The 15,754-nt window shown below is 42.7% G+C and overlaps 1 protein-coding gene across 1 annotated transcript in view; it reads right to left on the bottom strand.

Annotated features, from left to right (window-relative positions):
* Positions 1 to 5,345: 5,345 nt before the first annotated feature.
* Positions 5,346 to 15,754, bottom strand: part of atp8b1 (ATPase phospholipid transporting 8B1) — a 160,069-nt gene continuing 149,660 nt past the window's right edge. The window contains exons 27-28 of the mRNA XM_080182142.1: positions 13,277 to 13,407; positions 5,346 to 6,801 (exon numbers count right to left, since the gene is read on the bottom strand). Of these exons, the coding sequence (XP_080038268.1) occupies positions 6,574 to 6,801; positions 13,277 to 13,407 (359 nt within the window). The 3' untranslated portion in view covers positions 5,346 to 6,573. The remainder of the gene's footprint in view (positions 6,802 to 13,276; positions 13,408 to 15,754) is intronic.

Below are 15,754 nucleotides of genomic sequence, written 5' to 3'. Positions count from 1 at the left end.
CATTGATCAGCAATTTATTTCTTTTCTGGTACTTCCCTTTGAAAACCACAACTGAATCTGCTTCCATTCTCATTGCATTCCAGATCCCAACCACACACTGCTTAGAAAAGGTTTTCCTCATCTTTCCATTACCCCTTTTGCCAATCACCTTAAGTCGGTGTCTTTTTGTTCTCGGAAGTCCTGCTCTGTAGGAGCAGAAGCAGGCCATTTGGCCCTTCAAGCCTGCTGCTCCATTGAATGACTGATCTGATCATGGCTTTAACTCCACTTTCCTGCTTGCCTCACTGTAACCTTGTACATCAAAAATCTGACCAGACCCCTCATGATTTTGAGCATGTCTATCAAAGCTCCCCTCAACTTTCTCTTCTTTAAGAGGAACAAACACAGATCCTCCAATTCATCCTCACTTCCAATCCATCCTTCGTATTGAACTGTAGTCTCTCATCCCTGGATGAGTCATTCTTTTAAAACTTTTCTGAACCCTCTCTAATGTCTTTACATTCTTCCTAACTTTTCCAGAAATAGACACAATACTCCACTTGGAACCAAACTAGCGTTTATAGAGATTCATCAGAATTTATTTGTTCTTCTATTCCATACCTTCGGTTACAAAACCTAGGATCCCACTCAACCACCTTCTTAACCTGCTCTGCCCCTTCTGCGGTAATTGCACGTGTCCAGGCTTCTCTGTTCGTTCACCTCCTTTAGAATTGTACCCATTAAAGTATATTGCCTCTCCTCATTCATCCTATCTGTAGTAGGGCAAGGCACAACCACAACTCGGCAGGTGTAAATCAACAAAGTTGTTTATTAAGAATTTGACATAAACAGAACACAACAATATCAGGTCTTCACCCTTTGACTCCTGAGCTCACATAGTGGGGCTGCCCACTTCTGCATCCTGCTCTCTACCACAATTGATCCAGGTTCGTATGCTCTGCTGTGATGGGCTCCCTGTGTTTGTTTGCCCCTTAAAGGGGCTATGCTACCATACTACGAAAATGCTTCAATTCACAATTGTCTGGATTAAATTTCATCCACCATGTGTCCACCCATTTCACCAACAGGTCTGCCCTCTTGAAGTCTATCACTATCTGCCTCACAGTTTACAATTACTCCAAGTTTTGTGTCTTTGAAAATTTTGATATTTGCAGTTGTCATTTCCAATTCCAGATTGTCTGGTTTTGTTCCTCATGGATGTTTCTGAAGAAATTGATACAAATAAGTGGTTCACTTAGTCACGTCAGAGGGAAGTTAAGCGTGAATCATATTGACATGGGTTTGAAGTCATATGTCGCTAGATGCAGTAAGGACAGCAGATTTCCTTCTCTAAAGGACATTCATGACTTGGCTCAGAGGAATAGGGGGCCTAATCTGACTCCATAAATTCTAATTTGTATTGTAAAAGGGATATGATGAATATGGTTCATTATAACCATTTATGAGCATAGATAACAAGTTTGGTTTATTTAGGGATCTTCATGGGAGTTGGAAAACAGCAAATGTGACACAATTGTTAAAAAGGAGGTAGTAGACAAAAGGCAGGTAACTATAGGCCAGTTAGCTTAATTTCCATAGTAGGGAAGATGCTTGAATCTATCATCAAGGGAAAATAGTGAGACATCTGGATATAAATTGTCCCATTGGGAAGACTAGCGTGGGTTCATGAAGTGTGGATCATGTTTGACTAATTTGGTGGAATCCTTTGAAAACATTACATATGCAGTGGACAGTAGGGAACCTGTGGATGTGGTGTATCTGGATTTCCAGAAGGCATTTGAGAAGATGCTGCACCAAAGGCATTAGATAAAGATGCACAGTCTTACAGGTAATGTATTAGTATGGATAGAGGATTGGTTAATTAACAGAAACCAAAGAGTGAGAGTAAATGAATGTTCTTCTGGTTGGCGATCAGTGACTAATGATGTGCCTCAGGGGTCAGTGTTAGGACCGCAATTGTTTATGATTTACATAGATGATTTGGAGTTGGGGACCAAGTGTAGTGTGTCAAAACGCACAGATGTCACTAAGATGAGTGGCAGAGAAAAGTGTGCAGAGGATGGTGAAAGTCTGCAAAGGGATTTTAATAGTCTAAGTGAGTGGAGTCTCACAGATGGAGTACAGTGTTAGTAAATGTGAGGCCATCCATTTTGGTAGGAATAATAGCAAAATGGACTATTACTTAAATGGTTAAAAAAAGAATCGCAGCATGTTGCTGTGCAGAGGGACCTGGGTGCCCTCATGCATGAATCACAAAGTTGGTCTGCAGGAAGGCAAATGGAATTTTGTCCTTCATTGTTAGGGGGATGGAGTTTAAAAATAATGAGGTTATGAAAGTGAGGGGATTAAGGGTTATGGGGAGAGGGCGGGAAGTGGAACTGAGCCACAACAGATCAGCCATGATCTTATTGAATGGCGGGGCAGGCTTGAAGGGCTAGATGGCCTACTCCTGCTCCTATTTCTTATGTTCTTATGTATATGGTGCTGGTGCAGCCACACTGAGTACTTTGTACAGTTTTGATCTCCTCACTTGAGAAAGGATATACTGGCACTGGAGGACGTGCACAGAAGATTCACTAGGTTGATTCCAGAGTTGAGGGAGTTGGCTTATGAGGAGTAACTGAGTAGACTGGGGCTGCACTCATTGGAATTCAGAAGAATGAGAGGAGACCTTATAGAAAGATGTACGATTATGAAGGGAATGGAAGATAAAACAGTGAAGTTGTTTCCACTGCCAGGTGAAACTAGAACTAGGGGGCACGGACTCAAAATAAGGGGGAGCAGATTTACATCTGAGTTGAGGAGGAACTTGTTCACAAAAAGGATTATAAATGTGTGGAATTCGTTGCCCTGTGAAACAGTTGAGGCTACCTCTTTGAATGTTAAGGATAGATAAATTTTTGAACAATAAAGGAATCAAAGGTTCTGGTAAGTGGGCGGGGTGGGGTAAGTGGAGCTGAATCCACAAAAACATCAGCTATGATTTTATTGAATGAAGGAACAGGCTTGAGGCGCCAGGTGGTTTACTCCTGCTCCTAGTTCTTATCTACCACACTTTTGAACATACTCAACAACTTACATACACAGAGTCACCTTTTGTGTGAAAAAATTTCTCCTCATACCAATCCAAGACCATAAGTACTAAATTTGGACTCACCATCAAAGGGAAACATCCTACAAATGCCTACATTCTCATGTTCCCAAACAAATTCCATATGCTTTAATAAGAACATCTCTCATTCTTCTAAGCTGAAGAATTTAGATCTGGTCCACTCAGTCTTGTGCATGAGTCGCAAAAACCCAGCTTGCAGGTGCAGCAGGTGGTCAGGAAGGCGAATGGGATGCTGGCCATCATAGCGAGGGGGATTGAATATAAAAGTAGGGAGGTCTTGCTGCAGCTGTATAGGGCATTGGTGAGGCCGCAGCTGGAGTACTGTGTGCAGTTTTGGGCGCCGCACCTGCGCAAGGATATTTTGGCCCTGGAGGGAGTGCAGAGGAGGTTTACTAGGCTGATACCGGAGTTGAGGGGATTGAGCTATGAGGAGAGGCTGAATAAACTAGGCTTGTACTCGTTAGAGTTTAGAAGAATGAGGGGAGATCTCATTGAGACGTATAAGATGATGAATGGGATGGATAGGATAGAGGTGGAGAGACTCTTCCCGCTCAAAAAAGACAGTAGGACTAGGGGGCACAGCCTCAAGATAAAGGGGAGGCGGTTTAGAACGGAGTTGAGGAGGAACTTCTTCACTCAAAGGGTGGTGAATCTCTGGAATTCTCTGCCCGTTGAAGTGGTGGAGGCTGCCTCGCTAAATATTTTTAAGAAGCGGGTGATGAGTTCTTGATAAGAGAGGGGATTAAGGGTTATGGGGAGAGGGCGGGAAAGTGGAACTGAGCCACGACAGATCAGCCATGATCTTATTGAATGGCGGGGCAGGCTCGAAGGGCTAGATGGCCTACTCCTGCTCCTATTTCTTATGTTCTTATGTTCTCTCCTCATAGGACAATTCCAGCACAGTGGAAAACCCATATGCTTTAAAAGGGCACTGATAAATTTTTAAAAATTACATTTATGGAATGTGGGTATCACTGGCTCAGCCGGCATTTATTGCCCACATCTAATCATCTTCGAGAAATTGATGGTGAGCTGCCTTCTTGAACTGCAGGTGTCCATGTCTTCTAGGTACATGCATAGTGCTATTAGGGAGGAAGTTCCAGAATGTTGGATGAGGAAAGATTGGAAGACGCTAGAATGGAACATAACTACTGTCAGAGACTGGTTGGGCTGAATGCTGTACATCTTGTGTTTCCTTGGAACTCCGAACTGAACATCGTTTAATAGTCCATGGGAGGGGCCAGGCCAACTGTGGATGAGGCTACATAGATTTTGTTGGGTCATTCTCAAGTTTGATTCCAGCCTTGGAAAATTACATGGAGTTTACAAATTCTTCCCTTGCCTGAGTGGGTTTCCTCCAGGAGCTCTGTTTTTCTCCCCCCAGTCCAAATATGTGCAGGTTAGGTGGATTGGTTATGCTAAATTGCCCCTTAGTTTCCTAAGATTTGTAGGTTATATGGATTAGCTATGGTAAATGTGGTTACAGGGATAGAGTAGGGGAGAGGTCCTGAGTAAGAAACTGTCAGACTTAATGCAGACTTGATGGGCTGAATGGTCTCTTCTGCATTGTAGGGTTTCTATGATACTATGAATATCTTCACATCTGATCTTATGATAGCAGGTCATTGATGAAGCAGCTGATTGTGGTTGGGCATGGACTCTACCCTGAGGAACTTCTGCAGTGCTGTTCTGGAATGGGGATGATTGACCTCTATCATCAATCTTCCTTTGTGCCAGGTACGATTTCAGCCAGTCGAGGGCTTTTCCTGATTTCCATCGACTCCAGCGCTCCTTGATACTACACAAATGCTGCCTGATATCAGTGGCATCTGGCATTCAGCCCTTTCATCCATGTTTGAACCAAGGCTCAAAGAGGTCAGGAATTGATGGACCCTGGTGGAACCTAAACTGAGTATGAGAGGGGTGTTACTACTAACAAAGTGCTTCCTGACAGCACTATGACAACCCCTTGCTTCATTTGTGATGCCAGAATTAGAAGCAGCTTCAAGGAAAATATGTTATACAGTATTTGGTCCAACCAGTCTATACCAGTGTTTGTGTTCTACTTTAGGCTCTTGCAATCTTTTTCATCCAAATCTATCATAACGATTTGTTGTCTTTTCCTCCTATGTCCGTCTTGTTGCCTCTTAAACATATCTCTGCTATTCAGAGCAACTCCACTTTCCACATTCTTACCACTGGCTTTTGGGAGGAAAAAAAAACAATCAAGACATTGAATCCTTAAAGGCTTTATTTCAGGTAGTTAATTAATTCTTATTTGATGGGTTACAATTTCACTCTTCTATTATGAACTCCTCTGAAAAATAGAGGCAATATGTGTGACATAAACAGCTTTTATCACAAGAAACAGGATGCTAAAACTGTGCATTACCTCCAGTTACCCACATCTGGGTGAAGAGATTCCTGTAACCCTTGATTCCCAGGGATTTACAAAAAAGGTGGAGTTTCTGAAATCTGAGCATTAAACAGTGTCAATGTGCTTTCCACTTGATCTGACAATCTTGTAATTCCCCTGGATGTGAAGATCTGTAACAACAGTAGTATGCCCAAGGCCTTATGACTCGAGCTTAGATTTTCCAGTAACCTTTCATGCTGAGAGTTGATAATTACGAAAGATTTACGCTGATGGAATAATTAGCCAGAAAACGATAAATTTTATTTTTAAATCATCCTCATTTAGTACAGAAATAATTTCTAAAATATATATAACTATATACACATACTATTTAATTTATGACAAGGCAGAAATAATAAATTGGTTTAAAAGAAGCAAAATTTAGACTCAATTTCTCATTACATTTTTTTCAAAAGTATTTAAGAACTTAAGATCAGAATATAAAAATGGCAGTGCAGATTTTCACTGTTGCTTTTTCGAACACATATTTTGAGTGCCTCGAGTTGATAGTGGTGGGCGGAAAATGGAATTCAGGCTTTCACATTTTGTAAAGCACCAAGTAAAAGACAAAAGGTTCAATATTAACAAATGGTAATGAAAGTTGGGTAACAAAGGTAAATCTGTATCTCTGTAAACATTAAAAACACATCATCTGCTCGGGTACTCACTGCAAGTCAATAAAACAATTCCATTTTTTATTGCTGTTCTGTGGGGGCAGGAAATAAAACTCTTCAATGCAGGTCCTTAAAATGGTGCCCGTGTTGTGGTGTAGAAAGTGATAAGTGGTGCTGGGATAGCAGGTCATCCCAACTTCGGGTTTTAATCCCTGTAATCAGATGGTCCTCATCTTAGTTGTGTGCAACTCAGAAGGATTCCAAATCTCTCGATGTACATGATGTGAAAGTCTAACATTAAATGTGTTGCAATCTCCTTCCAAGGTATCCTGAGAATATTTATTTTTCAAACAAAAACATCAAAGTTTCCCATCTCTAGAGTTGTTGTTAAATATAAAAAATCTTAAGCAGGCAATAGTACGCTGATGGTTTCAGCTTGCGTTTGCACCTGCTGTTTCATATGTCCTACCGCTGACACCTGGTACAGAGCGCGGGGCTTTCTTTCGGATGCTGCGACCTGAAGAAATGAGGTCGGCGTAGCCTTGTTGATGTGAAAATGCATAGGCTGATCGACGAATAGACTCGCTCCGCTGGAAAGATTTGGGTCTACTTGGTTTGGGCTGAAGTTCAATCTCATATTTTTTGCGGTTCACTTGAATCTGTCATTTAAAAACAAAAAGAAAATTTGCTTAAAGCATAACCAAGACTAAGAGATTCAGGCCTGGCAAAACCAAGACATCATAAATCAAATATTTGCGGTAAAGTCACTGTGTTGACCACTGCAAAAGCTCATTGGGCCAACTGTGATATAAGCAGCAGAGACAGCAGTCCCATCCCAACAGTGGAGTGGCAGCAGAGAGGATGATGTGATCAACTATTTCAAAGACTGTAATCACACAGTCATTTGTGAACTTGATTAGAGTCATTTTGATACTGTCTATGGAATTTAGAAGAATGAGGGGAAATCAAATTGAGGCATACAAAGATGATAATGGGTACGGATAAAGTAGACGTGGAGTAGATGCTTCCTCTTGTGGGGCATTCTAGAACAAGAGGTCATAGTCTTAGGGATAACAAATTTAAAACAGAAGAATTGAAGAGAAATTATTTCTACCAAACGGTTGTGAATCTGTGGAATTCGCTACCCCAAAGTATGGTAGATACTGGGACAGCGAACAAAGTCGATTTAGACTGGATTTTAATTTGTAATGGATTGAAGGGTTATGGGGAGAAAGCAGGAAAATGGGGAAGAGGAACACATCATCCATGATCAAATGGTGAAGCTAACTCAATGGGCCGAAAGGCCTAATTCTGCTACTGTATCTTATGAATTTATAAACATAGAAACCCGAGATAGAGTTTCTAAAAGGAGTTCTGAGCATGATGGGAACAGATTTGTTACCAGCAACACATTCACAGACTTCAAAGAAGCAAGAGGAAATGCAGTTTGGAGATTGGACAGTAGTGTTCAAGGATATTGGGGTCAAAAAGATTTGTTTTTTGAAGGGGGATGTGATGATGGCAGGTTTATGAGAGAAGGACAACTGTTTACGATGTCAGCTAACATGGGGACCTGGGAGGGAAGTTAGATAGGTGATCAGCAGTTTAGTAGGAATTGGATCAAGGGAGTAGGAGCTGGATCTCATGGACAAGATGAGCTCAGAAAGGGCATGAGCAGAGAAAAGTTAGAGAATGATTTGAGTTCAGGGCTCGGGTAGGAGATAAACAAAGGCGGTTTGATAGGTGGGTTAGTGGTGGGAAGAGTGAGGCTGAGTCAGCTGATTGGATGGACTCCAATGACAAAAAGTCTGTCATTTCTTGTTGGGAGGTGATGGTGAAGGAAACAGGGGAAAACAGTTTAAGAAAACAATTTGCAGGGAGAGAGGGGTTATCTTTGTAGACCAGGATGATCCCGAACTAATGTGCAGTTGCAAGAGAGAGCAAAAGAAATGGTTCTATTGGGGCCTAGGGCAAAGTGTGCATTTGAGAAAATCAGTCGTTGCAAAAAAAATGTTGGGTGGGATTTCATGATCTCACTTGACCGATTCCCATGGGTGGGGAGATAGAATCCTGGTGGTTATGATGAGTGGTGGGCAAAATGCTGGACAGTTGGAGCATTGCAAATTTTTTCCCCCAGGGATAGATACAGGAGCCAAGAATGGGAATGGAAGTGGAATGTGGGCAGAGTGTTATACAAGGAAGTGATTAGATATTGCCTTGTTTGCAAGACTACTTGATATCGCATAACTAATGAAAGTATTAACATGTGGTGTATTGAAAATTGCATTGTTTGTGCATTTTATCCACTTAAAACTGGAGACGAAGTCTAGAGTCCATGTTTTATCAGCATGTCCAGATTCTGAATGAGACTTATTATATCTTACTGTTTCTTACCAAGAACTTAGCAGCGATGAATATAGAATGCTGAGTTTACATGGAGGATACTTTGGGAAATTTAGGGAGGATATGGTGGCAGTGAAGTCAAAGCATAGGACACACTACGAGTTAAGATGGATATTTGAAAAATTGTTTGGTGTCTTTCTTTGCAGAAGCTGAAGGAAAAGCAGCTGAGCTATTTTGGTTAGATCAAAAGTGTTTAAAGCTCATCCTATGCTTGTGCAGAGCCAATCAATAGAGCAGTTGGCTTTTAAATAGCTGATGTAACATTTTGATCATCAAATTTAGAGGGCCACATTTATAGGAAAAAGGACTTACCAAGAAGTACACATTTTAAATATACTTAAGTATATGGGGGAGGTGATGGCCTTGTGGTGTTATCGCTAGACTATTAATCCAGACACTCAGCTGATGTTCTGGGGACTTGAGTCCAAATCCCACCATGTCAGGTGGTGGAATTTGAATTAAATAAAAAAATTGTTGGAATTAGGAATCTACTGATGACCAGGAAACCATTGTTGATTGCCGGAAAAGAAAAACATCTGGTTCACTAATGTCCTTTAGGGAAGGAAATCTGCTGTCCTTACCTGATTTAGCCTACATGTGAAACCAGAGCCACAGCAATGTACTTTACTCTTAACTGGGCCAACTGGGGAAGGGCAATAAATGCTGGCCAGCCAGTGACGCCCATGATCCATGAATGAATAAAGTTATTATTTTCCATCACAAAAAAACACTGCTTCTTCTGCACCAGAATGTTTTGGTCACTCCCTCATCTCCAGCAATTCCACTAAAAGCCTCCACATTTCCAACCTACTTATTTTTCATCCTTCCCTCTCCACTCCCTTTACCTCAAATAATTCCCTCTCAACCCAACTTTTCATTGACATGGACGGAAAGAATAAGTGTCGAAGTATTTAGATTACCAGCCACCATTGTTTTTATTACTCTCACCACAACATGTTAAGAGAGCTGTAATTGAAGCTATAGAGTTTGTCCAGTATTTTTGACAAAATTCAGGTTAGGTGGTGTAATATTTTTAAAAGGTTTTCTGCTACTGGCCCATCTAAAAAGCAGCCTATACTGACAATTAGAAAGAGTGGATTGCTCACATCAACTGTTGGTGGAGCACATTGATAATGTTTCTGAATCAGGACTGCAAACTGTTTTTTGTTTTTTTAATTCATTTGTGGGACATGGGCATCACTGGCTGGCCAGCATTTATTGCCCAACCCTAGTTGCCCCCGAGAAGGTGGTGGTGAGCTGCTTTCTTGAATTGCACAGTAAGTAGTCTCACAACACCAGATTAAAGTCCAACAGGTTTATTTGGTAGCACGAGCTTTCTATTTCCTGTCTGTCAACCAGTTTTCTGCCAATCTCAATACACTACTCCCAATTTCATGCACTTTAATTCTACATGCTAATTTCTTACGTAGGACCTTGTAAAAAGCCTTCTGAAAGTGCAAATAAAACACATACATCGTTCTCACCCTTCATCAACTCTACTAGTTATATCCTGGAAAAAGTCCAGTAGATCTATCAAACATGATTTCTCTTCATAAATTCATGCTATCTAATTTTACCATTGTTGACTAAATACTCTGATACAAAATCCTTGATAATGGGCTCCAGAATTGTCCCCACTACCAAGTTGACTGGTCCATAATTCCCTGTTCATTCTCTACCTCCCTTTTTATATAGTGGGGTGACATTATCTACCCATCAATCTGTAGGAACTGTTCCAGAATCTATACCATCTAGGAGTTGACCACCAATGCATCCACTATTTCCAGGGCCACTTCTTTAAGTAGAATGCAATACTCGATAGATATAGCCTAACTAGAACTTTATAAAACTGTGACATACCCGCTTTGTATTCCTGCCTGCTTAAGATAAAGGCCAACATTAACTGTTCTGTTGCGGTTAAATGATGGCGCAACGCATTCCTCTCAATATCACCAATTAAAGATCAAAACAGACCGTTGACATTAGTGATTGTGCCACTAAATGCAAGGTAGTGCATGAGAGAACTCCTTCATCTTTTGCAAATATTCATGTCGGTAGCCTCTAGTTGACCTCTCTGCAACTCATGTAAAGCAAAGATGATCTCCTTTATATTCAGCCACTCCCTGTTCTGGTCTTGCTGAATTGCCACTTGGCTAATTGACAGAGATAGTTCACTTCAAGTCAAAGCAACTCTTCCTGTATTTTTAAATGAAGACCAACTGGGAAATGAAGACAGGTTTGAGAAAATCCTGAACAAACCCCATCCTTGAAAAAACTCCAGTTTTTATATTATGCTCACGGAGCTCAGTGGCCTCATTGTTTTCTTTCTCTCAGTGTGATAGACATTATAAAAATCCAAGCATTTAAGAACATAAGAAATAAGAACATAAGAAATAGGAGCAGGAGTAGGCCATCTAGCCCCTCGAGCCTGCCCTGCCATTCAATAAGATCATGGCTGATCTGTCGTGGCTCAGTTCCACATTCCCGCCCTCTCCCCATAACCCTTAATCCCCTCTCTTATCAAAAACCCATCAACCCGCGTCTTAAAAATATTTAGCGAGGTAGCCTCCACCACTTCAACGGGCAGAGAATTCCAGAGATTCACCACCCTTTGAGTGAAGAAGTTCCTCCTCAACTCCATTCTAAACCGCGCCCCCCCTTTATCCTGATGCTGTGCCCCCTAGTCCTACTGTCCTTTGAGCGGGAAGAGCCTCTCCACCTCTATCCTATCCATCCCATTCAACATCTTACACATCTCAATGAGATCGCCCCTCATTCTTCTAAACTCTAACGAGTACAAGCCTAGTTTATGCAGCCTCTCCTCATAGCTCAACCCCCTCAACTCCGGAATCAGCCTAGTAAATCTCCTCTGCACTCCCTCCAAGGCCAAAATATCCTTGCGCAAGTGCAGCGACCAAAACCGCACACAGTACTCCAGCTGCGGCCTCACCAGTGCCCTATACAGTTGCAGCAAGACCTCCCTACTTTTATATGCAATCCCCCTCGCTATGAAGGCCAGCATCCCATTTGCCTTCCTGACCACCTGCTGCACCTGCAAGCTGGGTTTTTGCGACTCATGCACAAGGACCCCGAGGTCCCTCTGCACCGTCGCCTGCTGTAGTTTGTCGCCACGTAAGTAATAGTCCTTCCTACCATTATTCCTACCAAAGTGGACAACCTCACATTTGCCAACATTAAATTCCATTTGCCAGTTCCTGGCCCATTCGCCCAGCCTATCTAGATCCTTCTGCAGACTCTCCACACCCTCCGCACAATTTGCCGTTCCACCAATCTTGGTGTCATCAGCAAATTTCGACACCATACACTCGGTTCCCTCCTCCAGATCATCTACATAAATGGTAAATAGTTGAGGCCCCAGCACCAACTCCTGGGGTACGCCACTAGTCACCAACCGCCAATCCAAATAGCACCCATTAACCCCCACTCTCTGCCTCCTATTTGACAACCAATCCTCTATCCACGCTAACACCCTACCCCCAACTCCATGCCCCCTGACCTTCTGCAATAACCTCTTGTGAGGTACCTTAGAACATAGAACATTACAGCGCAGAACAGGCCCTTCGGCCCACGATGTTGCGCCGACCAGTTTAAAAAAAAACAACAACAATGACCCACTAACCTAAACCAATCCCTTATCGTCCATAAACCTGTCCACAGACCTCTTAAACACCCCCAAACTAGGCGCATTTACAACTGCAGCAGGCAGGGCATTCCAATCCCTCACCACCCTCTGGGTAAAGAACCTAACCCTGACATCTGTCCTATAACTACCCCCCCTTAGTTTAAAGCCATGCCCCCTCGTGCTAGATTTTTCCATCAGAGGAAAAAGGCTATCACTATCCACCCTATCTAAACCTCTAATCATCTTATATGTTTCAATAAGATCCCCTCTTAGCCGCCTTCTTTCCAGCGAAACACCTTGTCAAACACCTTCTGAAAATCAAGAAAGACCACATCCACCAGCTCTCCTCTATCCACCGCCCTAGACACATCCTCATAGAACTCCAATAAATTCGTCAGACACGACTTCCCCTTAGCGAAACCGTGCTGCGTCTGCTCTACCAAACAATTCTCCTCAAGATGCCTCGCTATTTTCTCCTTGATCACGGATTCTAACATTTTTCCTACAACAGACGTTAAACTAACCAGCCTATAATTCCCCGCCTTTTGCCTGCCACCTTTCTTAAACAACAGCGTAACATTAGCCGTTTTCCAATCTTCCAGCACTTCCCCGGAATCCAGCGACGTTTGGAAAATAATCACCAAGGCATCCACTATCACCTCCACCATTTCCTTCAGAACCCTTAGATGCATTCCATCCGGTCCTGGGGACTTGTCCACAATCAGTCCCTCCAGCCTCTCTAGTAACAATAATTTCATTCAGGCCCTCCACTGCTACCATCTTTCCATCGCTAACACCTGGCAAATTATTCACGTCCTCCTCCGTGAAGACCGAAACAAAAAAGTTATTCAGGGCCTCAGCCATTTCCCCATCCCCTACCACTTAATCATACGTTAACTTAAAAATGTCTACTTCACAAGTGAATTTAAGCAGTAGCAATCACCTTTTCCAAAGAGAAGTGGCATTAGAAAAATATTGAATATCCAAGACTGTTATTTTCTGAAAATGGATTGAAACAGTTTCTTTCCCCCCCCGAAATCAAGTGACAATAAATCAGCAACAGTCTTGACAGCCAGCTTGGTACTTACTTTGTCAGTCTCTGATGGGTTGACTACCTGAATCAGGAAACGGACTGCAAGAACAGGGAGGAGGCTGACTGCCACAGTCAATATGATAGTCAGCCAAATGTAGGGCTGTCGAAGAGCGTTGGGAGCAGCACCTAAGTGAAGAATACAGTTTAAATTATTCCAGAGATAAAGACTGAAGCTAAAACAGAATTTAAATCTGCTTTCCTTTGGCTAATTACATCAAATTTTGATGAACCCTTTGCTCTCGTGCAAGGTGTAAAAAAACTTTGTACCACCGGATGTGACATGTTGTCAGATATTATGAAAAAGGAGGCATGCTACCCAACAAGCCCACCTTCATCACATTCAGTATACCACGGACTAGACTGTCGCTTTCCTTAAATTTTAAATATTCCACAATCCAGAATGATAATTTGGCATCAGCCTTAGTGGTGACTTAACACCTCTGGGTCAGACCCAGCCCACCTGCTCTCTCTCGCAGAAGTAAAAAAAACCTCATGACCTTATTTGCAGAGGGAAATTTTTCTTGCTAATATTCATTCAACAATCAACACTTATGAAACAAATTATCTGGCTGCTTATCTCATTAAAGTTTGTATGGACTTGTGGCATATCTACTGACTTCCACATTTTCCTATAGTCAACAGTGACTTAACTTCAGAAGTGTTTTGGGACTAGAATTACGAAAAGGTGATCTATAAATTCAAGTTCTTTTTTAAAATCAACACAGGGACAGCAGCTGGTTGTTTGGCCCCTCAAGCTTGGCCTGTCATTCAACAGCATCATGGATGGTCCAACATTCCTCACGCCCAGATGGATGGGTGACCACTAGAAGGGGCAGGCAGTCACTGCAAGAATCCCTTGTGGTCATCCCCTCTCTAACAAGTATACCGTTTGGGATACTGTTGGGAAAGATGGGCTATCAGGGGATAACAGCAGCAGCAGCAGCCAAAGCAGTGGCACCACGGCCAGCTCTGTTATTTAGCAAAGAGAGACAAAGAGGACTAGAGCAATAGTTATAAGGGATTCTATAGTTAAGGGTGCAGGTAGGCATTTCTGTGGACGTGAAAGAGACTCCAGGATGGTATATTGCCTCCCTGGTGCCAGGGTCCAGGATGTCTCTGAATGGACAGAAAGCATTCCATAAGGAAAGGGTGAACAGCCAAAGCTTGTGGTACATATTAGTACTAACGACATTGGTAGGGGGAGTGATGAGGCCCTGCATCAGTAGTTTAGGGAGTTAGGTAGAAAGTTGAAAAGCAGGACCTCTAGGGTTTAACCTCAGGATTACTCCTTGTGCCATGTGCTAGTGAGGCTAGGAATAGGAAGATAGTGCAGTTCAACACGTGGCTAAACAGCTGGTGTAGGAGGGAAGGAGGGAGGGATTTCAGATATCTGGACCATTGGGATTTCTTCCGGGGCATGTGGGACCTATACAAGGAGGACGGGTCGCATCTAAACTAGAAGGGCATAAATATTCTGGCCAGGATGTTTGCTAGTGTCACACAGGAGGATTTAAACTAGTTTGGCAGGGTGGGGTGGAAACCAAAGCAAAAATGAATTAGCTGAAGGGGAACCAGAGAATAGGGCCAGTAAGACTCAGAGAAACAGCAGGCAGGATAAGATTGCTAATCAAAGACGATCTGGTGGTCTGCAAGAAGTGCAACAGGTAAGGCAGATGAACTCAGAGCTTGGATTAGTACTAGGAACTACCATGTTGTTACCATTACGGGGATCTGGTTAAGGGAAAGATAGGATTGGCAGCTTAACATTCCAGGATACAGCTGTTTCAGGTGGGATAGAGGGGATGTAAAAGAGGTGTGGGAGTTGCACTACTGGTTGAGAAGAATATCACAGCTGTACTTCAGGAGGACATCTCAGGACTCATACAGCGACGCAATATGGGTAGAGCACAGGAATAGGAAAGGTATAGTCACTATGTTGGGGGTTTACTATAGGCCACCCAACTGCCAGCAGGAGACTGAGGGACAGATGTGTAGGCAGATTTTGGCAGGGTGCAAAAGTAACAGGATTGATGTGGTGGGAGATTTTAACTTCCCTGATATTGATGGGACTCACTTCGGGTAAGGGGTGTGAATGGGGCAGAGTTTGTAAGAAGCATCCAGGAGAACTTCTTGAAACAGTATGTAGATAGTCCAATGAAGGAAGGGGCCATACTGGACCAGGTATTGGGGAATGAGCCCAGCCAGGTGGTTGATGTTTCAGCATGGGAGCAGTTTGGGAACAGTGACCACAATTCAGTAAGTTTCTAATGGATAATAAGAACATAAGAAATAGGAGCAGGAGTAGGCCATCTAGCCCTTCGAGCCTGCCCCGCTATTCAATAAGATCATGGCTGATCTGTCGTGGCTCAGTTCCACATTCCCGTCCTCTCCCCATAACCCTTAATCCCCTCGCTTATCAAAAACCCATCAACCCGTGTCTTAAAAATACTTAGCGAGGCAGCCTCCACCACTT

The sequence above is a fragment of the Carcharhinus amblyrhynchos genome, chromosome 1 (genome assembly GCF_965287045.1).
Source record: "Carcharhinus amblyrhynchos chromosome 1, sCarAmb.v2.hapA, whole genome shotgun sequence".
Classification (NCBI taxonomy): domain Eukaryota; kingdom Metazoa; phylum Chordata; class Chondrichthyes; order Carcharhiniformes; family Carcharhinidae; genus Carcharhinus; species Carcharhinus amblyrhynchos.
This window is presented reverse-complemented; position numbering and strand designations above follow the sequence as displayed.